General features: G+C 40.9%; 2 protein-coding genes and 2 long non-coding RNA genes across 5 annotated transcripts; 2 read left to right on the top strand and 2 right to left on the bottom strand.

Annotated features, from left to right (window-relative positions):
• Nucleotides 1-1,691: 1,691 nt before the first annotated feature.
• On the top strand, nucleotides 1,692-5,443 carry LOC103405574 (phosphatidyl-N-methylethanolamine N-methyltransferase). The gene is made up of 2 exons (XM_029097196.2): nucleotides 1,692-2,057; nucleotides 4,990-5,443. The coding sequence occupies exons 1-2, from the start codon at nucleotides 1,813-1,815 to the stop codon at nucleotides 5,237-5,239; spliced, it is 495 nt and encodes a 164-aa protein (XP_028953029.1). The 5' UTR covers nucleotides 1,692-1,812; the 3' UTR covers nucleotides 5,240-5,443.
• On the bottom strand, nucleotides 2,383-3,332 carry LOC103405573 (uncharacterized). Its single transcript, XR_524451.3, has 2 exons — nucleotides 3,165-3,332; nucleotides 2,383-2,579 (listed from the first exon to the last, which is right to left on the bottom strand). It is a non-coding gene; the product is annotated as an uncharacterized lncRNA (long non-coding RNA).
• A 779-nt stretch (nucleotides 5,444-6,222) lies between the features above and the next one.
• On the bottom strand, nucleotides 6,223-9,355 carry LOC103405575 (photosynthetic NDH subunit of subcomplex B 1, chloroplastic). Of its 2 annotated transcripts, XM_029097195.2 has the most exons (7): nucleotides 8,700-9,335; nucleotides 7,905-8,095; nucleotides 7,771-7,806; nucleotides 7,441-7,698; nucleotides 7,131-7,236; nucleotides 6,714-6,799; nucleotides 6,223-6,527 (listed from the first exon to the last, which is right to left on the bottom strand). In XM_029097195.2, exons 1-7 carry the CDS (start codon nucleotides 9,282-9,284, stop codon nucleotides 6,362-6,364), a joined length of 1,428 nt encoding a protein of 475 aa, XP_028953028.1. In that variant the 5' UTR covers nucleotides 9,285-9,335; the 3' UTR covers nucleotides 6,223-6,361. The 2 variants fall into 2 exon arrangements, with proteins under 2 accessions (XP_028953028.1, XP_008342810.1); XM_008344588.4 differs by lacking the exon at nucleotides 7,771-7,806 and having other exon boundaries at nucleotides 8,700-9,355.
• Nucleotides 9,356-10,999: 1,644 nt separating this feature from the next.
• LOC114822597 (uncharacterized) lies at nucleotides 11,000-24,753 on the top strand. Its single transcript, XR_003770688.2, has 3 exons — nucleotides 11,000-11,153; nucleotides 11,413-11,729; nucleotides 24,274-24,753. It is a non-coding gene; the product is annotated as an uncharacterized lncRNA (long non-coding RNA).
• The last annotated feature ends 38 nt before the right edge of the window (nucleotides 24,754-24,791 follow it).

Below are 24,791 nucleotides of genomic sequence, written 5' to 3'. Positions count from 1 at the left end.
TTATGACACGTGGCACAACGAGAACGATTAAAAATCTTATCCGAAATTACAAATAAAATTATTTTGTATTATTTTACAACTTTTCGGATAATGACACGTGACGTAATGAGAACAATTAAAAATCTTATCCGAAATTACAAATAAAATTATTTTGTATTATTTTATAAATAAAAAAATTACTAATATTTTATTGTCTATTGCCAGGACTATTGAAGTGCAACGGTGGAGATGCAAAATACGGTTACTGTTCATTAAGGGTAGTTACTGTTCATTGGGTGGATAACATAGTGTATTGCCTAGGGGGGTTCCCACGCTGGAACTGCTCTTAAGGATGGATGAGACACCACCTCCAGAATCTCACTCGGCAATGGAGATAGCTCTATGGCGCTAGCATGTTAGACACACTAGTGACGGATTCAAGATTCAAATTTTGGGGTCCTCAAAAAACAAATGTAGACGAAAAATTGAATTGAGCGGCTAAAGGCGATAGCCTGAGTGGTGACGGCACAACAACAAGTGGTGGGGTTTGGGGTTAGGGTTGGGACTTGAAGTTTGCATGTTTATAATGCAAGACAGCCTCTACTAAGTCTTTATTTACAAGGGGTTGAAAGTTTCCTATATCCAACAATGAGAGTAAAGCTTTTTGAACAAAAAAAGAAGAAGAGCCCTTTCTAAATTTTTCTCTATTAATTTTAGGTTATTATAAATAAAAAATGTCAACTAAGTGGGATTAATCCTTTTAGATTTGATAGAGTAAATGATTCCACGTGGATCCCTATGTGGATCCGCCTCTTGATACACCTCATATGTTGGGTACGTGCATTGTTGGGATCATTGATTATTCACATAGGCATGTGAGACTAACCTTCAACCGTTGAAGAAAAATGCTCTATGATATGATTCACGAGTCTCTTGTCATAACACATGAACATGATTTAGGAAGTATGTTCCAAATCACATTCACGATAATGATATAGATAAGATAATTACAACAAGTAGTAGACATGATTAAACTGTCAACCTAACAATATGATCAAGAATATTGATATAGAGAAGGACCTTATTGCATTGTAATTCCAACTGACTATGTTCTCCACTTCTTTTGCTTAGCTTGGGTAACCATAACATACTATTAGATATCACTCATGGCTTTGTGAAAGCCCTGAAGATTAGCAATTACTAATCTTTACTAAAAGGAGAATTGAAAGTAGTTTCAATTCACAATCGATTAGTAAGAGTTATAATTACACACTGCTTCGTTAATCAGAACTAATAGATCGCATACCGTGTATCGTACAGATTGAAGAATACCATGAAATTAAGTAGAAATAATTAAAAAAATTGAATTGTTTATGAATTATGGCTAGGATTAAATTAAAAGTTAACTAATCAAACGGATAAGTTTGAATTGGGCCTTAAGTTAGTTTCGAGTTTCATCACCCAATGAGCCTTGATCACAAGTTAAACAGTTTAACTTAAAACTAAAATTCCCAAAGTCCCTATGTCATGCATCTCCTCTTTACATCTCTGCTTGGTTGTAACATTGAGGTTCAAAACTTCATATCCCCTTCCTCCAATATCGCTTGTATAAAATATATATAAAAAAAAAAAAATCCTTTTATGTGCTTTTGAAGATGCGATACGTCAAAGCCTGCTAAGGATCGGGCTGTTAACATGGGCCTGCCACCGACCTCATATAACCAATACAAGCACACAAGAGCTCAGATTCGATGAGCCAGCCGGAGCCACCCATGAAAGGAATCGTTTTCCAGAAAGTGAGAGAAAATTAGGTGAGAAGGAGAACAAAGAAAAATGGGGATAGCGGCAGCAATAGGAGTGCTTTCACCCTTCCCATTCTACTATTGGCTATGGAGTTACCCACAAACATGGGTAGAGCTGTGTGGGAAGGGGCGTGACCCATGCAAAGTGATGGCCTATGTGTCTCATTTCCTGAAGCTGATTCAGTTCCTTTCTCTTTTCTCGGTCTCTACCTTCTCTTGGCCTCCCCCTCTTTACTTCTGGCCCCTCATTGCCTTTGGCCAGTTCCTCAACTTCAGGTTAGTCCTTTTTATAGATGTTTTATTTGTTGTTTTGAGACGTGGGTATTTCCCAGTTTTCAGTTTTATTTGGATGTGTCTTTATGTTATGGAATTTGGGTTCATTGATTAGGTAGTCGGTGTGGTGAGCTTTTAATTGTTTGATTAGTCAATTGATTTACATGTCCTGAATCTGTACGTCACTAAGTAGGATTGAGAAATTCTTTCTAATCATGCTTAATTCGTTCATGTTCTACAACTGATGGACTTGAGCAGGGACGGAGCCAGAGATTAGTGTGAGTAGGGCATCCTCAAACAACAAAGTCATAATTAAAAAGCTCAAGAATTTACTAAACACAATACTTGTATATTAATCCATAAAGTTTTTCATACAACAGTCCCTTACAATATCCCTCGACGCGTTTTCATGTTCTGAAAGCGTTGCATGACAACATCATTACCAATACCATCAAATATCTCTCTCTATAAAAATAACCATGTTGTCATTCATCCATTGATCTTCCATCCGATTGATGTTTCAGTCTGCAAAGTCATTCAAATTGATGCCCCAATAACATATAAGGTTCATACGTAATTTATAGAATTTATAGAATAAAAATCTCAATAAAATTCTTAGAATAAAAATCTCAATAAAAATCTCATCTTTTCTAACCTTCAGGATGAAAACACATGAGAAACAAGTTAGATATGCAACTCAGACATTTTAACACTTATGTAAAACTTTAACCCTATAACATACTACATGGGACATTTTGATTAACATAGCATTCTAATCAAACCAAGATCCAACCAAGGCAACAATTCAATTAACCAATACCAATAAGCATACAAATTATTCAACAAATAAACATTTAATTCAACTAATCATATGAATAAATGTATACCCATATCCATTTCATAATTTCATTCATCAATAATCATAGAATTCATATCAATAATCAATAATCATAGAATTCATATCAATAATCAATAATCAATAAGTCAATAACCATATTAGTGTATGACCATATCCATATGATTCTATATTTCTATACCAATTAAACAAAAATTAATCTTAAATAATTAATTAAGGTTAGGGATTATAGATTTAGGAATTAAAAAATTTACCTAAATATATATATGTCGGCTGGAGTGGCTGGGGGAAGAGCAACTTTGCTCCTGTTCCGTAACTTCCGTTCCGTTTCAAGCTGTTGGCGTTGGGGAAGAGCAGCACCACGCTGCTCTGCTCTCTGATTGGAGCCGCAAAGGCTAATGAAAATGAAATAAAGAGATGGAAGGAATGGGAGTCTGGGACCGTGGGGACAAATGGTCCCCCACTATAACATAACTTTTTTTTTTCCCAAATATATGCGAAACGACGTCGTTTCGTTTACATTTTTTTAATTTTTTTTTACCAGGACCAAAACAACGTCGTTTTGGCCTGGTTTTGAAAAAAAAGAAAAACAAAGACCAAGCTCTGCTTCTGCAGAACCAGATCGCAGGAACCAGAAACATCTCAGTGGGGGCTTTGCTGCTGCAGAACCAGATCAGTTTGAGCAGCATGCCAGCATCAGAAAAACTTCAGTGGGGTCATCCGCCCCCCCTAGGCCCATGGTAGCTCCGTCCTTGGACTTGAGGGAAAATGGTTTTCATTTTTCATGTTGGTCATAGTTATATGTCATGCTGCACAGCTGCAGGCTATGGTAGTTTGGCTGCTCTTAAACTGAATATCTCTTTTGGGTATTGGCGACGCGTATATTTTTCATGGCGGATGTGGAGAACAGGGTGCATTTTAATCCAAAGGAAATGTGGTTCAGCTCGCATTTTGTGATGCTAGTATAGATTATAGATACACTGATGTGAGATCTGTCATCATTGCTATGAATATCCTTTTTCAAATTGTACTTAAATGTTACGGGGGCACATTGCAAGCCCATCTTTCGTATTCTGCATCTATAGACGGGTCTTCCTAGTTAATGGGAAACGAGGCGCTTATACGTAGAAATCCTGACAGAGGAAAAAGATGCATCGAATGTATGAAATCATATAATTCATAGGAGTGAAATTATTTTACTTCATGGTGTAATGGGAAAAGGAAGAGTGGGATTGAGACAAAAATAATATCTGTTAGAAAAATTAATGTGCTAGAACTGGTGTTTAGTTCATCGCCCCTAGCCTGATGTCTAGTTCCTTTTGATGTTCCCTTGGTGTATTCCGTCACGGTAAACATCTGGTTGATTGAACCACAAATAATTTGTGTTAACATCCTTGTTAGTTAGAACTTTAAGGTAATTTTTATGTTCCCTATCCCAATGGAGCAAAGAGGGAGATAAGGAGAAGAGAGCACTGAGTTTCTTCTTGTCAAAATTATTCTTGACTATAAAGATAATTAGGGCATTGCAAACCTTTACCACCACTTGATAAACTATTTCAGCTTTTTGTTCTGAAAATTCTGTTGATAACAACATGCTTTTGCATTTCAACCAAATAATTGGAGCAAATTGGAGCAAACCGGTGCTGTACGCATTATTGTGCAGTCATCACACTGAAAATTATCTCCAGTAGTTGAAATAGATGAAGTCTGCAGAATGGGAAGCATACTGAGAGTAAACCTAGTGCCTTGTAAGATAGTCCCGACGGTGGACGTATTAATATTTCCATTGAATTTTAAGTACAATGAAAATGTGCTTCATATAATTGTAGCCTGCGTTTCAGTTGTATGTGACAAGAACCAGAAGCGTTGAATGTTTAAAAGAACTTTGTGATCAATTTACTCTCTTAACCATTCAATGTAACTGTGATTTATGTCAGACCAAGAGTTCTGCAGTTGGGGTTTTAAGCCGCCAAGTTTGATTGTTCGCTTTTCTCTTTGATAAATCGATTGTTTGAAATATATAAGTGACTATTTGCATGCGTATCGTGGGTGACAGAATTTCCATTTGATTATTTGTAGGGTCTATCAGTTGCTCGGTGAATCTGGTACGTATTATGGAGTACGTTTTGGGAAGAACATTCCCTGGGTGACAGAGTTTCCATTTGGGTACGTAAAAGATCCTCAGTATGTGGGAAGCATTTTAAGTCTTTTTGCATGCGTATCGTGGGTACCATTTCAGTACATTTCGTTGTGGACGTTGGGTTATGTTGCAATGATATATTTGGAGTCGAAGGAAGATCCTGCAACTCGCGCAAAACCGCCCTCATAATTCAACGTTTGAATTAGACCAGAGAATCAGAATCTGTCAAGATTCGAACATCAAATATTCTTCAATTGAGATTACAGTGATTTTGTTGAGTTTGGTTTCTGTCTCCGTCGTAATGTACTCTCTTCTCTTTTCTTTTCTTTTGGAGAAGTGCTTGTATCCCTGATTTTTTCCCGAACAAGTTCAATGGCATTACCGGTACCTAAATTGTTGAGTTCTATACTTACTGCATTTTGTATTGCGTTACATTGTTAACCATGCCAACTGCGATGATCTTGGACGATTTCAATATGATAAGATGGGATGATGCATCACTTTTCTTTGATCTGTTCTCTGTAAATTTTACGCACTCTCGTAATAACTTCTACTGTTATCTTATGACCTTGAAATCAATGACCTCAAGAAATTTTCAAAAGAAATTCTCGCTCATTTTTATTCGAACGTAGCGAAAAGTATAGAAAACCCTTCGTCCAGCGTCTAATGACGTTAGAAACCTAACGAAAGCAGTCCCACTTGCGAAAAGAGCTGGAACGATGCACCTGCATTATCCACTTGTTTGAGCTGCAGTTCTTGCTGATGCTGGAACATGTGTTACTTGTGAAACTCAACAGGATGCTACTTTTGCGAGGAACTGATATGGAAAACCTTCAGCGCCAGATACCCGTACTCATGGAAGCAAGAACAGCCGATTGTCTCATAGCAACCAGCATTGTTGCTCGGACAGCAAGCTACAGAGGTGTGTAAACATCAAATGTGTTCTCAGAGTTCTGGAACAGGATGCCGGCCCTAGTCCTTTTAGTTCAAGCTCACCGAACAATGTGATCCTGTCATCAGGAAAAGAACTGGTTCTGATGTTTTGTCCTCTCTTAATGTACCCTTATTGTAGGATTGTCCTTGAACTATTTTGGTGTAGGATTCATACTTGTGTATGGAATTCCCTTGCCCGTTTAAACGATTTGGGAATATGTTAACTCTCAGAACGTCGATAGCAGAAAAAATATATCCTGATTTTATTAATCAACATTGGCTTAATGGTCTGCTATACAAACTGGGGTAAAGATAGGGTATTAATACAACAAGAACAAAAGTAATTAAATCACTAATCAGGGTGAGCTTTAACCCCTTTTAGACTAGAGCTAGGGACACATTGAAAATTGGAAGTGCATTTTTAACAGCTTCAGTGTCAATGTCCTTTAACTTTTTTGTCTTGGATGAAACAATAACACAGTTCTTCTCCTCTGCGTTCGGAACGAATAGTTTCCCCTTCTCTGCAGAGCCAAATAATGCAATGCTGCAAAACAATGACATTATGAGTTCAAGGGTATCAATATGTTTAGAATCAACTTGATTTGAAAATCAAAATCCAAAGGTGAGAAAAAATAGATCCCACGAAAAAAATGAAATGGAGAACAGACGGATATGCTCAAACAAGTACTTATCTAACACAAGAAAACTAATATTCACATATGTCATTCACCAGGGTTTTTGGCGTGCATTTGCAAGTTGGATAGCTGCGGTATTTGTAGTTATCACACCAGCCGAGTCATTGATAAGAGCGGCAAGCTAAAGAAGATAAAAAGGAAAGCCATTAGAAGTCGATCATGCTTCATTCATTGACTATTTTGTAGGCAAAGCCGCAAAAGTCCTTGATAAAATTTAACCATTGCTCTGAATGAAGGAGGATTGAGATCACGAAACAAAAGTGGTTTCATTTTTCCAGCAGGAGACATTGGTAAGGTAAAGCACCGGAAAAGTGTTTGTATGGCAGATGGTTTTCCAACCCATCCATCTCTTTACAATAATATTTACTCGAAAGTTTTATATGTATAGTTCTCCAAGCTGTTTCGTTTTCGTGCAAAAAGTGTGGGAAATTGATGAAGTAATTTATCCCTACCTGCCCAGGGGTTGTTATGAACACAATGCTGGTATCTTCTCCAACTATTTCCTCCACATTTTCCCTTTCTTTCTCATGTGGAATGACAAAAACTGGCCTAAATTCCCTGTCGGCATTAGAACAACAAATGCAGCTCTGGATCAATACTTACAAAAACTTCCTGGCCAACTATAAATTAAACATTCTCATTCAGTAGGGTCAATGCATATAAACTTTTATATTCCTTTTGTGTGTGTGTGTGTGTGTGTGTAGGTTTGTGTTGTATGTTTCTGGAAGAACCTTCAGAACGGAAATTCCATAAATTTATTACCTTATACCGCGGACTATTGCAGCCCAAGTTTCGATGGGTAGCAAGCTATCACTATCCCCCTTAGACTGCATTGAGGCTTTTGAATCCGACTCCAACCCGTGAATCACAATATACTTTCCTTTATCTACACCTGCTTTCTTGTATTTTGACTCTACAGTCTGCTTTAGCTTCTTTGAAATTGATATTTTAAGCGGGGGCAAAGCTTGTCGTGGCACATCCCGCACTGGTCTCCCCAACCAATCCACCATCTGGTGATACCTGAAATGACAATCACGTCTATAAATTTTCTAAATACAAAATTAGTATCAAAACGCAGCATAATAATTTTACCAATGCTTGTTCCAGCTATCCCTGCAGAACAATTTTCTGCTTCAAAATAAAAGTTCTCACTATTGCATCCAAGGAGGTGTTCATTTTTCATAGGAAGTATCAAAATCATCTGTGTTGTATTATTATAAACTCACATGTTATACCCGCCTTCAGCGAGATTCATACCATTCGGTCTAAATGTTTCAGATAAAAACAATCCAGCTCCTGCAGCGTTTACATTTGGATAAATGTAGCTCACCCTCTCTCTGGCTGTTGTCATGAACAAAAATATTCCATGGCCGAGACCTGCTAGCTTGGTTGATAAGATCATGTCGTAGTACCTACTCTGTAACAGTTAACGCAATCGGTTACAAATTTAAATAAAGTAGGAAACTCATTAAGTATGAAGTTTAACAAGATGAATCCTTTATAGCCAAAAACCAAGAGCATTCTCAAATAGGCACTTAATAATTTAGTTCCAGTTTACTTGAGTACGAAGCGTCGAAGCTGCCTTCCTAAATCTTTAATTGCTCACATGCCTCATTGCAGAAAAGAACCGTCAAGATCATTCTTGTCGATAAATTTCTTTGCATTATTGTTCTGTGATTCAAGAAGCGGGAATCATTCCGCGACTTTCGAAGTCGTTTGGATGCACATTTGGAAAAACATTATCTTCTATCCAAGTAGCGAAACCCTTCTTGTATGAGAAACCGAGTTTGTAAGGAAGACACTGAAAGAGAACATCTCCACGAATGATCGAAATTGCAACATTTTACCAGATGCATTCTTGAATCTTGAAAGTGCAAATCCATTTTCTCGTTATCATTTCTATGAAAATATTCTCCAAAAACGTTACCAGACGGGCCCTAATCCTTTTACATAACATAGAGATAAACGAATTGCCCAAATGATTTTAAAGAAGAATAATAGAGATATTTGTACCAACCAACCTTAAGGAGTCCAACCATGTCAGTGTACTCAGCAGGCTCAGGAAAATGATCATCAGGATCATACACATCAGCCCATCTCACATTCTTATTCAACTCATAAGCTTGCTTCCCTCTGGCCGAAGCCACCACATCCACTTGCACGCCGGGATACCGGTCCTTAAGCAACTGAATTACGGGAAAATACAGCAAATTCTCATACACACCACCAGAAACCACACAGCAACACCTCCTAACATCCCCCCTCACTTTCAATGCCAGTGATGCTACTTCCACACTGTACCCCATTGGGAACTTCAAGAACCCGTATGGATTATCGGGGTTTTCGGGTGGCCTATCGTCCTCGTCCTGCTTCCCGTCCGCGAAGAGGGATCCGTACTCCATGTCAGGGTCCTCCCCATCATCAAAAGGGTCGAGCCAGGGGTTCTTCTTCTTGGCATTTGTTTGAAGGTTGGGCCTTTTTGTGCAATGGGGGTGGTCCTGTGGGTTGAAAGACGAGAGCTTGGTGAAAAGGGTTGAGGGGAATGAAGGTGCGTTGGTGAGAAATGGTGGGAAGGATTTGGGAAGCAGAGAAGTTGTAGTGGCCATGACTTATGGCTGCCAAGTGCCAAGTTTGTTTCTGGTATTATTGTTAGGTTTAACCGGAGGACATATAAAGGTTGCCATTTGATTGTGTGGAAGGTAGTTGGATAAGTGGCGCCCATTAGTTGGATAGGTGGGGTCTTTCTTTTGATCCTATTTATTCTTAGCATAGTACTATCCACATGTCAATTTTAGTCTTTCACACACTTTTTTTGTAATTTTCGACTTTCGAATTAGTTGAATTGAAAAATATTAATGAACAAAAATTAATAAGAATGTGGGACGTAAAAAGGAAAAAGGGTGTGCGAATATAACACTAATCATTGAAATTTTACTCTGCAATGTGTACGGAATTTTCTCATGATTATAGCTTTTTCCCTAGTTACATATAATAAGACAAGAAATTACAAGGCAAAGTCAGGTAAAATTGCACATGATTGGTGAAATTATTCTCAACTTCTAATGAATCCACATTTTCTGCTCAATCTTGTTTAATCAACTCCCACCCTTGGTGAAAGTAAGGTAAAATTGCACATGATTGGTGAAATTATTCTCAACTTCAATGCGTCATTCCAACCCCCAAACAATCTACCAAGCAACAACCCACTTAAATGGCAAACCACCTGATGGTCGACTGCGAATCAATGTGGATGGTGCTTGGACGGAATACATGAAACTCGGTGGGGTTGGGAATAGTGATTCGAGAGGATGATGGCAGCTGTATCACTGCTCGAATGAAACGGTTCTCCTACGTTTCTTTGCCCCTTCACATTGAAGCCCTACCAGCTCATGAAGGTCTTATGTTGGCTGCGGAAAGGGGTTTTCTAAACTTTTCTCTTGAGAGTGATTCACTCCTGATCGTGAAGGCTTTGAACTTATCTACTCCAGATCTCTCCCATGTGGGACTTGTAGTGGAAGATACAAGGGATTTGCTACTCAAGATCACTGAAGCATTTGCTTCCCACACGCGCCGACAAGCAAACGAAGCTGCCCATCGTCTTGCTCACTACGCACTTACCAGCTCCACTAAGGTTTCTTGGTTTGAAGAACCTCCAAACATTTTACTTGATGTTTTGTTTAAAGACTGTAATCCTTAAAGTGGCTAGATTTTTTCCTGGCCAGCTTACCTGCTATTCCCTTTGACTTATGAATATATCGTTGCTTTAAAAAAAAAAAAAAAAAAAAAAAAACCTCCCTCCCTTGACTTGTAACATTATGGAAATGAAGACTGAGGATAGAATTCGTGAGTATTTAGGAAAAGATCATAGAATTATATGTATATAACACTAATTAATTATATGGGTTGCCAGGCTTGTTGTATGATTCGGTCCAGACAAACTTTTTATTAATTTTTATTTTTTTAAGAAAACTTCGACAGTACAAGAGAAATAAATTGATTGATATGAAAAAAAAAAGTTGCACTTAGTGGAGGGACAAAAACCTGATCTCTAGTAAAGCAAGAACAAGAAAAGAGGGGAACATACACATTACCCCTCTTAAAAAGAAAATACAAGAAAAAGGGGGGACTAGACTCCAATCCTTTTGAAAAAGGAAAAAAAAAGAAAAAAAAGGAAGTGGACATAGGACCAAAGCTCTCTAAAATAAAACCTAAAAGGTAAGAACCTGCAAGTCTTATCCTTGATGGTCCCTTCCCTTGATTTTTTGAACGATTCGCCATCACTGAAGCTGCTTTCGGAGTTTCCATTCACTGCTTCATTCACGATATTGTTACTGTTGGTGGTGGTGTTGTGGCTGCTTTCAGACTTTCTTTTCTTTGAAATTGGGCTGAGCTCCTTCTCAGGGTTCTTGCTCATGTACTCCAACATTTGGGTTCTCAAAGCATTGTAGTTCTCTCCCATCACCGTCAATATTTCGGTTAGCTTCTTGTTCTCTACACCGTCAATTCTCGTCTCTGTGAATCAAAGCAGATCATAAAACCTTTTGGCCATGCAACCCAAGCATTTATACTTCATGATATCAAACTATATATGCTCTGATATCATGTTAAGTTTTCAAATAGACGCTTCAGCTGCCTACTACTAATTAAGCATTTATATTTCATTGTAGCAAACTATGCTCTTACTAATGCCATGTCTACACTTCTTAGAGATTGACTCCATTTTTTGCATAAAAGTCCTGCAGGACTTCCTGAAAACGATACCACTGCAGAATTTGGCAATCAATGATCGTAAAATTCTTGAAGAACACTGTAGAATGGGGATAGGAAAGGAGTGGGGCAAGATTTCTCACATCCCAACTATCAAAATCAATTTCGAAAACTTTCAATGAGATGGCCTTGAGTTCACAAATACAATGATTTATAGAAGAGAAGTTTCTGACACTTTTCAACTATACCGCATGCTTGGTGAATTCTGCCAGTTAATGAAGGGAAACTGCAAAAATGTGACGCGCTTCAACTTTCAGTTCCACAAGTATCATCCTAGTGTTCTGGTAACCTCTCCTTCCTCTTACTCTACTTAATCATGCCATTTACTTACATGTTTAAATCTGTTTCCTACGTTTCCTTCTATGTTTGAAATAGTCGTGTAGTGTCAGACTTGAATTTTTTCAAAATCACATTGGAGGATAATTTTATCAGTTTTGAAGAAACTTATTGTTAGTGTGCAATTGCCAAAAATAGTGGAGAATATCTTCGGTAGGAGTAATCGAAATTTTTTATGTTATGGTTGTCATGAGTATGGTATTTAACAGTACTAAATAGAATAAAGGAATATTACCAAACTAATTTTACACCCTCATTGAAGCTTTACTTTAACTCCGCCTATGTAAGTTTATCTTACATTGCCGGTCCCAAGCCCGGATAAAGGAGGAGGGGGAGGGCGTCAGGTAGTCGACAGCCGGCACTCCATAGTTACGTCGAATCCTTATGACAATGAATCCTGTTGATGCACAAAACCGGATGGTCTTGGTACAACGTAAATCCGACTGTGAATCTGCATAAAATGTAAATGACACAAGAGTTATCGTGGTTCACCCCAAGGTTTGGGCTACGTCCACACTGATTGTATTATATTTCTCTGTTGAAGAGGGAGAGAGAGCTTAGAGCTTAGGGGATGTGAAGAGGGAGAGAGAGCTTAGAGCTTAGGGGATGTGAGGAGGCTTCTTGTTTGTGAGGGTGAGGATGCCCTTTTATAGAATAAGGGCTCCTCCCCTAATTACATATTTGCCCCTTCCTTTATTACGTAATTACATTTACGTCCCTCGAGTATTTATACGAGGTCTAAATACGAAGACCCTAAATATGGTATAAACAGTAGTCCCCCAAGTCTTCAGTCAAGAGAGTATTTTGGCTGGAGACTTGAAATTCAGTCCATGTGTGGGCCGAAGTAACTAGATGTTGTCTTGAACTGATGCTCGATATGAGGCGGTGCTCAAAGTGAAATGATGCTCAACTAGAAGTAACACATGTTGCGAGGCTGCTCGGCTCGTGGCTTATGTTGCCTTGTTTGGCTCGGCTTGTGGCGTTTTGAAGGTGAGGGAGTCCCTTTTATAGAATAAGGGCTCACTCCTTAATACATAAGTGATGGGTTATGAGTGATGCTCGCGGCGAGGCGGTTGCTCAGCTGGCGGCGTTGCTCTCTAATGAAGGTGAGGGAGTCCCTTTTATAGAATAAGGGCTCGCTCCTCAATACATAAATGATGGGTTAGGAGTGATGCTCACAGCGAGGCGGTTGCTCAGCTGGCGGTGTTGCTCTCTAATGAAGGTGAGGGAGTCCCTTTTATAAAATAAGGGCTCGCTCCTTAGTACATGAATAATGGGCTAGAGTTGATGCTGCTCTAATGATGGTGAGGGAGTCCCTTTTATAAAACAAGGGCTCGCTCCTCAATACATAAATAATGGGCTAGAGTCCCCCAAGTATTTTTCATGAGGCCCAATATATGGTACCTAATGTAGTCCCCCAAGTCTGCGGTCAATAGAGTCTGTTGGCTGGAGACTTCAAATTGAATCCATGTATGGGCCGAAGTGGCGTTTGTTCGGAGGCGGTATTTGTATACCTTGCACTTAAGCTTTGTTAGTGAAGCTTTGCAAGTGAAGCTTTGAAGCTAGAGCTCTGTAAATGAAGCTTTCGAAGCTGGAGCTTTTGTAAATAAAGTTTTTGGAGCTGATTGACATGAGTGATGTTCATGAATGTTTATGTTGATTGACATGAGTGATGCTCATGGATGTTGTCATGAGTGATGCTCATGGATGTTGTCATGAGTGATGCTCATGAATGTTGACATGAATGATAGTCATAAGTGATGCTCATGAATATTTATGTATGAATGACATGAGTAATGCTCATGTATAATTTGGAGTATTGGGCGTACTTTTGATCACCTGGTTGGTGGCATGAAGGAGAGTGCAGGTTGTACATTTCATCACCTGGTTGGTGACATGAATGGCTAGTTGCCAAATGATATTAGAGTACGGGTTGTACATTTCATCACCTAGTTGGTGACATGAATGGCTAGTTGCCAGATGATATATTAGAGTACGGGTTGTACATTTCATCACCTAGTTGATGACATGAATGGCTAGTTGCCAAATGATATTAGAGTACGGGTTGTACATTTCATCACTTGGTTGGTGGTAATAGCGGCAGGTTGCCGAATACTTTTGGAGTACTGGGCGTACGTTTGATCACTTGGTTGGTGGTAATAGTGGCGGGTTGCTGAATAATTGTGGGGTACTTGGCGTACTTTTGATCACCTGGTTGGTGCTATTTTAGGCTTATGGGCCTTCGCTTTCTACACAACATTCCAGCCCATTTATTTTGGGCTCAGCCGTTTTTTTTTTTGTTTTTTTTGTTTTTTTACCCTCTAATAGGGTTTATACAGATATCTCCGAATGATACGGAAAATAAATTACATCATTCAAAAATAAGGAAAGTAAACCACATCACTCTGGTGAGGTGTTATTCCTTGCTTTTGTAGTGTACCCATGTGCTCTCGCAGAGGAAAGCCTTCCCTTTGCTTTCTGCTTTTTCTTGGTTTTTTCTGCTTTGCTTTTGCTTTTCTGCAATTATCTCCGAGACTGATTGAGTAGTGGGTTGTTTCATCATTCTCTGGTGGTGGCTTAGAGAAGCAAATAATGATAAAGCAAAATAATAAAGAAAAAGGGATCTTATCTGCGATCACGGAAGAATTAATTTTTTTTTGGTAGTCCAACCTTTTGTGCGTCAGCAGTTGATTTGTTTGTGTTGTCCACGTCGGCTTTTCTAGAAAAGCTTCTTTAGTCTCTATCTTCCTCCAAATTTCAGAAAAGCACTGATAAAGCTTATGAGGCATGTGAAAACATTGTGGGACGTCGGCATTTAATATAGCATTTCTAGCTCCTGATTCTTTAAAAACACCTTCCTTATATCTGGGCCCGGCTTTACACTAGCACATGGTGGGACTGGGGGTAGACATAGACCATCCGTCTTCCCTCTATTTGCATATGGCTTGGAATAATAAAGAAAAATGAGTCTTCCCTGCCTTTTTCTTTTTCTTTTTCTTTTGATCGTACTTTCTCTAAGAATAATCATCAGGTGGAATATCAGCCAAAGTTTAGTCAAAAGTGGAAGAGGAAGGCTGGACACCGAGGATAGTGCAAGCAATGGAAGTGGCGGAGAGAGGAGGAGCATCATTTCTACAGTTCTTCACTATGAATCGTGGCTTATCCAGGTGCAGCAGCAGCAGCACGAATTGGGAACTGTGGAAATGCGAGTGAGGGCTGACGATGGACGACGACCGCCGAATGTTGATTCCCACCTGGTCTTGGATATGCTGGTATGAGAATCTTCATTGCACGAAAAATAATAAGGCCAGTAGCTGCCAGATCTAACTCCTCCAGACGGAGTGGGCAAACTTAATGGCCTTCTTACGTCTACTAGCCGACAGATCCCGATGACGTCCTTTGTTGCCTGCTGCTCCGTCGGCATTTTCGCCGGCTAGCACCACGCCCTTCTCAACGGGCCTCGATTCATTCTCACTCTCCTCTCGCAGGTAATCGTCAGCAATGGCATCACCATCGTCCGGCGGCATCTCCAGCGGCCTTTTTGGGTAAGACCAGAACAGTCATGGAAGAAGGCCATCTCGGGCTGGATCATAACCTGGTGGAAGGTATGGCGTTGCACAGCTCTTGGAGCGTTGTTCGAAACGGGATCCAAAGCAGGCTCCTTTCGTAGGAAGTTTACCACGTCGGCAAGAAAGCCAGCAAAACATCCCGCTGTGCAAGTCGCGATTTCTCGTCGTAATACTGAGAGGAGGAGGGAAGCTTGGATGTGGTCGAAATCATGATGATCCTCGGTGTTGCAGGATCTAGAACGAGAGGAAGAGTTGTTGCAGGTGATGCGGAGAGATTTGAGCGCACGACACCGTTTTGATGGTCTGATGAATCCTGTTCCAACCGTGAAGACCAAGCGATGCAAAGAGGAAAAAGAAGGCGAAGTTTTTGGGACCGGACGGATGGCAGCTGAGCGATCTATCACGTGGAGTTGAGCTCCGGCTCCGAGCATTGTTCTAAACCAAAATATCAACCACTGAGAGAAAGAGGAGAGAGTGCTTTCTTGTCAAGCTGTCGGGCCTTTCAATTTGGATTTATGCGGTCCTCCCTCCTCATCCTGTCTTTCACGCTCACGAGCTTGACTTCAAGAACCCTTATCGATCGAATTTCCTTCTGAAAGTATTATCTACTCCAGCAGCAGAGAGAAGTTGCAGAGAGGGATAGAGATTTCTGGAATCCAATGTTGGATGCTATTGGGAGTAGTGCAGAATGTGTGTGTCTCTGCTTGTGGGTGGTTTGGTACTTGGGTTTCTGCAGATTTTAGGTGGAGGTTGTGGTGAGGTTTCACGGTTGAGGTAAAAAAAATGAAAGAGAACAACATAGTTTTTTGTGTCGATTCCCACAGACGGCGCCAAATGTTGTTGCACAAAACCGGATGGTCTTGGTACAACGTAAATCCGACCGTGAATCTGCATAAAATGTAAATGACACAAGAGTTATCGTGGTTCACCCTAAGGTTTGGGCTACGTCCGCACTGATTGTATTATATTTCTCTGTTGAAGAGGGAGAGAGAGCTTAAAGCTTAGGGGATGTGAAGAGGGAGAGAGAGCTTAGAGCTTAGGGGATGTGAGGAGGCTTATTGTTTGTGAGGGTGATGATGCCATTTTATAGAATAAGGGCTCCTCCCCTAATTACATATTTGCCCTTTCCTTTATTACGTAATTACATTTACGTCCCTCGAGTATTTATACGAGGTCTAAATACGAAGGCCCTAAATATGGTATAAACAAATCCAGAACGAAATCGCGCTAAAGCTAGGACGTCACCCGTAAGTGGCGCGCTGTGTGGCCCGAGCACAGTGATAAGTGAGCAAGGGTCGCTGTATCTCCATCGGCACCCGGATGCAGTGTTAAATGAGCAAGGGGGCCATAGAAACTTCTTTTCGAACGACTCCACTCAAAGTTGTTTGGGGGCATATGCTCCTATCAACTTTACACAGGACACACAAAAGAAGTACTTTGATCCTATTAGACGGGGGATGGTGAAGAAGCTAGGACAGAAGGGTAGAGTTCAAGAGAGTAGAATGCGTTTAGGAACGTGGAATATAGGAACCTTAACGGGAAAACCTATGGAAGTAGTGGAAGTTATGGTGAGGAGAAGGATAAATATTATGTGCCTACAAGAAACTAAGTAGGTTGGTCTTAAGGCAAAGGATCTAGAAAACTCAGGGTTTAAACTTTGGTATTCGGGCACAAATAGAATGAGAAACGGTGTTGGCATCATTGTGGACAAGACCTTGACACAAGATGTTGTAGATGTCAAGAGGGTAGGAGATAGAATCATGGCAATCAAGATTGTAATAGGACAAGAACTCATCAATGTGATTAGTGCGTACGCACCTCAAGTAGGGTTAGATACGAGTTCGAAGGAGAAATTTTGGGAAGACCTTGGAGACTTGGTGCAAGGAATTGCTCAGACGGAGAAGTTATTTATAGGAGGAGATTTAAATGGACACGTGGGCAGGGAGACAGGCAACTATGGAGGTTTTCATGGTGGCCATGGTTTTGGGGAGAGAAATGAGGATGGGGAAGCTATCTTGGATTTTGCAATGGCATATGATCTCTTCTTAGCCAACACCTTCTTTAAGAAGAGAGAAGAACATGTGATCACCTACAAGAGTGGGTCGTCAAAAACACAAATAGATTTTCTTCTAATGAGGAAAAGGGATCGTATAACTTGTAAGGATTGCAAAGTTATACCGCGGGAGAGCTTGGCTAATCAACATCGCTTGTTGGTGATGGATGTACATATCAAAAGAGTGAGAAAAAAGAACAAGACTTGGAAGTGCCCAAAGACTAGATGGTGGAATCTAAAAGGAGAAAAACAAGTCATTTTCAAAGAGCAAGTAATCACCAAGTGTGTGTGGGATAGAGAGGGGGAAGCTAGCCAAATGTGGGATTCCATGGCTAGCTGTATCTGAAAAGTAGCAAAAGAGGTATTAGGAGAGTCCAAAGGCTTAGCTCCACACTAAAAGGAATCTTGGTGGTGGAATGAGGAGGTACAAACAAAGGTGAAGGCTAAGAAGAAATGTTGTAAAGCCTTATACAAGGATAGGACCAATGAAAATGGTGAAAGGTATAGAAGAGCGAAGCAAGAGGCGAAGAAAGCTGTGAGAGAAGCTAAGTTAGCGGCTTATGACGATATGTATAAGCGATTAGATACCAAAGAATGAGAGTTGGATATCTATAAACTAGCTAGAGCAAGGGAAAAGAAGACAAGGGACCTAAACCAAGTGAGGTGCATCAAGGATAAGGATGGAAAGGTTCTTGCTACAGAGAACGCGGTCAAAGACAGATGGAGAGGTTATTTTCATAATCTTTTCAATGAAGGACATGAAAGGAGTACTCATTTAGGGGAGTTGAGTAACTCAGAAGAGTGTAGAAACTACTCATTTTATCGTCGAATCAGGAAGGAAGAAGTGGTTGTAGCTTTGAAGAAGATGAAGCATAGAAAAGCAGTGGGCCCATACGATATACCGATTGAAGTGTGGAAAGCCTTGAGAGAGACAGGTATAGCATGGCTCACTGACCTTTTCAATAGGATTTTGAAAACGAAGAAGATGCCAAACGAGTGGCGAAAGAGCACCTTGGTGCCTATTTACAAGAATAAGGGCGACGTACAAAATTGCATGAACTATAGGGGTATTAAGCTAATGAGTCATACAATGAAGCTTTGGGAGAGAGTCATTGAGCATAGATTGAGGCAAGAGACACGGGTTTCGGACAACCAATTCGGGTTCATGCCAGGGCGCTCAACCATGGAGGCAATCTATCTCTTACGAAGATTGATGGAAAGATATAGAGATGGGAAAAAGGATTTACACATGGTCTTTATAGATTTGGAAAAAGCGTATGATAGGGTCCCAAGAGACATTCTTTGGAGGATTTTAGAGAAGAAAGGAGTACGAGTAGCATATGTCCAAGCTATAAAGGATATGTATGAATGAGCAAAGATTACCGTAAGAACTCATGAAGGACAAACCAAAAGCTTCCCCATAACTGTAGGATTACATCAAGGCTCATCCTTAAGTCCTTACCTTTTTGCGTTGGTAATGGATGAGTTAACAGGACATATTCCAGATGATATTCCTTGGTGTATGCTTTTCGCAGACGATATAGTGTTGATAGATGAAACTCAGGAAGGGGTAAATGCGAAGCTTAACCTTTGGAGAGAAGTGTTGGAATCTAAAGGTCTTCGCCTAAGCCGATCAAAGACAGAATATATAGAGTGCAAGTTCAGTGCAAATGGAGGCCAAAATGAGTTAGGGGTGAGGATCGGAGATCAGGAAATACCAAAGAGCGACCGTTTTCGCTACCTAGGATCTATCTTGCAAAAGAACGGAGAATTAGATGGAGATCTCAACCATAGAATACAAGCTGGATGGATGAAGTGGAAGAGTGCATCCGACGTGTTGTGTGATCGTCGTATGCCACTGAAGCTTAAGGGAAAATTTTATAGGACGGCAATAAGGTCGGCGATGCTGTATGACACAGAATGTTGGGCGGTGAAGCACCAACACGTACACAAAATGGGTGTAGCGGAGATGAGGATGCTTCGTTGGATGTGTGGGCACACGAGAAAGGATAAGATTAGGAATGAGGATATCCAAGGTAAAGTAGGAGTAGCCGAAATTGAAGGAAAACTGAGAGAAAATCGGTTACGGTGGTTTGGACATGTGCAAAGAAGGCCTACTGACGTTCCGGTTAGAAGATGCAACTACGGGACAAAGGTTCAGGGCCGAAGGGGTAGAGGAAGACCTAGGAAAACTTTGGAAGAGACTCTAAGAAAAGACTTAGAGTACTTGGATCTAACGGAGGACATGACACAGGATCGAGCACAATGGCGTTCTAAGATTCATATAGCCGACCCGACTCAGTGACTTGGATTTTTCAAGTCTCCAATCGAGAAGTTTTCCCCACTCGGGAAATTAAGGGAACACTACCTCAACCTACATGCTCCACTCACAAAGCTTCAACATACAAGCTTCAACAAAAGAAAAATTCAAAGAACTTAGTGAAGATGGCTTTGGTGTATTTAACACAATACGTTGAAATGAAACAAAGCTTATTTATTGATATCTCTAAGAAGTTACAAATATGTACATATACAAGAGTCAAAATAAACAAACAAGAGGAAGCCTTCACAAAGGTTGCTTAGGAGAAGTCTCAGCGGTCGGCAGAGCCCTAGAAAGAGAAGGCACCAGAGGGGGATCATTCGGAGCCTCAGTACTGGACAGCACCCTAGAAGGAGGAGGCATCAGAGGTTGATCATTTGGAGCTTCATTACGCGGTACAGCCCCAGAAGACGAAGGCAATAAATGCCTTTGGAACAAACCCACAAACCTCTGATGATCATGTAAAATCTGACCATCAGATTCCTTCATCTGGTCAAGCTTCCTCTTCATGTTTGTAGCATAGTCATGAGCGAGCCGGTGCAACTGTTTATTCTCATGCTTGAGCCCTCTAATCTCCTGTTTGAGACTCATCACTTTAGCCGCCAATGATTCAACTTGGCGGGTTCGAGCAAATAGGCGTTGGGCCATATTAGACACAAAACCTGCACACTGAACACTAAGAGCCAGAGAATCCTTAACAGCAAACTCATCAGACCGTTTGGAAAGTAGTCTGTTATCTTTGGGAGTGAGAAGGTTTCTGGCCATCACCGCAGCGGTCATATCATTGTTCATCACGGAATCCCCAACGGTAAGATGACCAGTAGGGGATAAGAAGGATGGGCGCCATATGTTGTCTGGAGAAGGCGTGGCTGCCTCTTCAACAAGGTTCAAGTCAAAACGACGGTCGGAGAGGCCAGACATTTTCAAACGTGTTGAAGAGAAAAGAGGTTGGACAAATCAAGATCTTAGAAATGCAAGAATGGAGCTTCTACTGGTGGAGATTCAAGTGTGCTTTGGAACTTAATACCAGCCTCTATAAAAATCCGCACTCGATGGAGCTTTAGAAATCAAAGAGGCGCCTGCCCAGAAATCGAAAAGGCGTTTGCTTTCTCAAAAGCTGGGCTGCTCAGAGACCACGAGGGTCAATCTCAGGAATCGAATAGGCGTTTGCTTTCTCAAAAGCTGGGCTGCTCAAAGACCACGAAGGTCGATCGCAGAAATCGAAGAGGCGCTTGCTTTCTCAAAAGCTGGGCTGCTCAGAGACCACAAGGGCCGATCTCAGAAATCGAAGAGGCACCTGCTTTTTCAGCCTTGTCAGCACCTGTCACATGCACACTCAACTTTGCGGAAATTACGGGCATTCTGTTGAAGATTTCTAGTGAAGTAGAAAGCACGTGAATGTTACTATTCAATCATTCACTTTCCACACGCAACATCAGCTCACGGGTACCACAGATAACTTTGCCAAAAATCTCTGACAAAGTTTAGACACGTGAAGCTTGCAGCTCCCATTACATCGCTATGACCAAGAATGGTAAAAGAATAGCAAAGAAACAGCACTAACAAAGTTTGGACACATAAATTTTGAAGGTCTAGCTACCATATTATTACCCACAAGGGTAAAGGAACAGGACCATTGTTGGATAATTGGAAAGTCCCTGTGGGTCAACCTCTGTGCTCCGTGGCAAGGTAGACTAGCAAACAGGCCTAACCTTTACTTACATTCGAGAAAACACTCCCAACAAGATTGCTTGCTTCAAGATCGAAGAGGCACCGTCCTCCGAATCTCGAGAGCCAGACTCCCAACATGATTACTTTCTCAAAAAGCGACGAGACACCGCTCTCCGAATCTCGAGAGCCAGACTCCTAGCAGGATTGCTTTCTCAAAAATCGAAGAGGCACCGTTCTCCGAATCTCGAGAGACAGATCCCCGACAGGATTGCTTGTTCGAAAACCGAAGAGGCACCGCTTTCTCAACTTCGAGAGCCCCTTAGATAAAGCTTGTCTATAATCCTCACACCGTTTTCTCAACTTCGAGAGCCAGATCTCCTTGGATAAAGTTTGTCTGTGATCTTCACACGTAACATCAGCTTTCCAGATACCACAGACCACTTTTTCAAAGTGCTCTGACAGAGTTAAAACACGTGAAGCTGACAGCTCCCACTACCGTGCTATGACCAAGCAGGGTAAAAGAATAGTATTACTCCTTGTTAGGGAGACTCCTATATATGTCGACCTCCATCCTCAACGGACAGGCAGACCTGCAAAAATGCTCAACCCTTCCTCATATCTGAGAGGGCACTCCCAACGAAGCCTCTCGAAATACTCAACTTTCTTTCCCCCCGAGAATACCTCTGCAAACAAGCTACACTAGAGCAAGAATATCTCATATCATCAGGGTTAAAAGCAAGAGTATCCCATATCATGCTTTTTCCCTGTCTTTTCCTTTGGCCTTGTTCTTACCTGCAAGACAAGGAGAAAGAGAGCAATCAGTCAGCACTTGGAATCAAGCTTCCAGTTCGGAACTGACTACCTAGAACCCCATTGCTCTCGAGTACTCATCTTCAACATCTTATGCTTCCCGAGAAGATACCACATCTGCCTGAGGAACAAATAGGGCAAGTGAGAAGGATACAAGGAAGCATGTGGAGACAAGCGCAACAGAACACGTGCCGATACATCCACTACTTTGTCAACAGCAAAAGTATCCCATATCAGCAGGGTCGAACGTACTCTAGATTTGATGGACTTGTTTTGACCCTCAAATTCTTCAGTCGGCCTTATACTCTGGTGGAAACAAGAAAACCCTCCAGCCCGGTTCAAGAATAAGCCTGTGGAAAGTTACTTCTTCAAAAGCAAAAGTATCTCATATCACCTTTTCTCCTTTTCTTCTTTTTATCCTTCATGCTACCTGCAAGATAAGGAGAAGGATAACAATCAGCCGGAACTCGAAATCAAACTTCTAATCTGGGACTGATTGCTTGGAGCTCTGATTGCTTACCTTGTCTGTCACCTCTTTCAGCAGATCCCCTAGCTCGGCGACTTGGGGGACTCCTACTACATGGTTTGTATCGCGCTTGACCAAGCCTGAAACTACAAGTAAGCGTCAAGTGAAATTGATACATTACCTTGTGCATCTCCACCAGTTAAAGATACCACCCCTGGAGGGAGGAAGAGTACTTCCAAAGAAGAGGCCACATCTACCTATGAGACAGATAAGGCAAGTGAAGACGATACCACACTTCAGTACTTAAAAGCTTCGTGATTACGAGATCATTCTTCCACAATATTTCCTAATGTCATTTGTACTAAATCATTCACTTGTACTCACTAAAGGAGAGCTTGAACCTATATATTGTGTAAACCCTTCACAATTAATGAGAACTCCTTTACTCCGTGGACGTAGCCAATCTGGGTGAACCACGTACATCTTGTGGTTGCTTCCTGTCTCTATCCATTTACATACTTATCCACACTAATGACCGGAGCAATCTAGCGAAGATCACAAACTTAATATTTAAGATGATATTCTTTGGCGTATGCTTTTTGCAAACGATATAGTGTTGATAGATGAAACGCAGGAAGGGGTAAACGCGAAGCTTAACCTTTGGAGAGAAGTGTTGGAATCTAAAGGTCCTCGCCTAAGCCGATCAAAGACAGAATATATGGAGTGCAAGTTCAGTGCAAACGGAGGCCAAAATGAGTTAGGGGTGAGGATCGAAGATTAGGAAATACCAAAGAGCGACCGTTTTCACTACCTAGGATCTATCTTGCAAAAGAACAGAGAATTTGATGGAGATCTCACCCATAGAATACAAGCTGGATGGATGAAGTGGAAGAGTGCATCCGGCGTGTTGTGTGACCGTCGTAGGCCACTGAAGCTCAAGGGAAAATTTTATAGGACGACAATAAGGCCGGCAATGCTGTATGGCATAGAATGTTGGGCGGTGAAGCATCAACATGTAGGTGTAGTGGAGATGAGGATACTTCGTCGGATGTGTGGGCACACGAGAAATGATAAGATTAGGAATGAGGATATCCGAGGTAAAGTAGGAGTAGCCGAAATTGAAGGAAAGAGGAGAGAAAATCGGTTACGGTGGTTTGGACATGTGCAAAGAAGGCCTACTGACGCTCCGGTTCGAAGTGACCACGGGACAGAGGTTCAAGGCCGAAGGGGTAGAGGAAGACCTAGGAAAACTTTGGAAGAGACCCTAAGAAAAGACTTAGAGTACTTGGATCTAACGGATGACATGACACAAAACCGAGCGCAATGGCGTTCTAGGATTCATATAGCCGACCCTACTTAGTGGGAAAAGACTTTGTTGTTGTTGTTGTTATTGAAGCTTTAGTTTCCTTTGAAACCTCTCAGTCTAGTCCCCAGTAAACGTTAATCTTTATAGCATTTAAAAGTCACACCATACTTTTAGAACCAGTCATCATTTTTATGTCAAATGTAATTCATTTGCGCTGTCCTTATTTTTTTGCTTTCCTAATTTTTTTCATGTCATATGTATTCGTTATGTGTAGTTATTTTTGAATTAATTATGCAGAGTAAAGCAAACAAAACTGTTATACGTTGTACATTGAAGCAAAATAGATGGTGATAATTGTTCTAAACCAGACATCTATTGAGGAAGTAAGTTATGGAATATTGATGGACAGACAAGTAATTAGAAAATTTTTCCATGGACCTGGCCGTATCCTTTTCCTTGGTGAAATCATTAACTGATTCTGATTAAATTCAGTCAAGTTTTCATGGAGCTGGGGGAATTATCGTACCACCGGTTGCTTCCACTTCAGGAGTTTCATGGCAGAAGCAGTTGAAAGAGATGCAGTTTCGAGTCTAAAGGCGAACTGCAGGAGCCAACCCTAGCCACAATATCTATGGATGTATGTATTTTTTTTATACAACAGCAATCAATGAAGTCTTTAGATATAAGGTACTCCATTAGGCTGGAGTCTAGAGTGCTCTTCTGTATATAAAACATGTTGAATCAATTCTGTTGGTTTATACATATTATTATTAGTGACTTCATTGTTATCAGCTTTCCTAGTTTAGCTCAACTGC

The sequence above is a fragment of the Malus domestica genome, chromosome 17 (assembly GCF_042453785.1).
Source record: "Malus domestica chromosome 17, GDT2T_hap1".
Lineage (NCBI taxonomy): Eukaryota > Viridiplantae > Streptophyta > Magnoliopsida > Rosales > Rosaceae > Malus > Malus domestica.
Note: the sequence above shows the minus strand (reverse complement) of the source record. Positions and strands in the feature narration are given on the sequence as shown.

Bases quoted from the DNA above. Each gene is read 5' to 3' on its own strand.
- LOC103405575 (XM_029097195.2), bottom strand. From the start codon at position 9,284: ATGGCCACTACAACTTCTCTGCTTCCCAAATCCTTCCCACCATTTCTC. The intron at 6,800-7,130 runs GTAGGGATAAAT...TATCTTCTTTAG, and splicing joins TCATAACAACCCCTGGGCAG to CTTGCCGCTCTTATCAATGA. The intron at 6,528-6,713 runs GTGAATGACATA...ATTGTTTTGCAG, and splicing joins AATGCACGCCAAAAACCCTG to CATTGCATTATTTGGCTCTG.
- LOC103405574 (XM_029097196.2), top strand. From the start codon at position 1,813: ATGGGGATAGCGGCAGCAATAGGAGTGCTTTCACCCTTCCCATTCTAC. The intron at 2,058-4,989 runs GTTAGTCCTTTT...GATTATTTGTAG, and splicing joins GGCCAGTTCCTCAACTTCAG to GGTCTATCAGTTGCTCGGTG.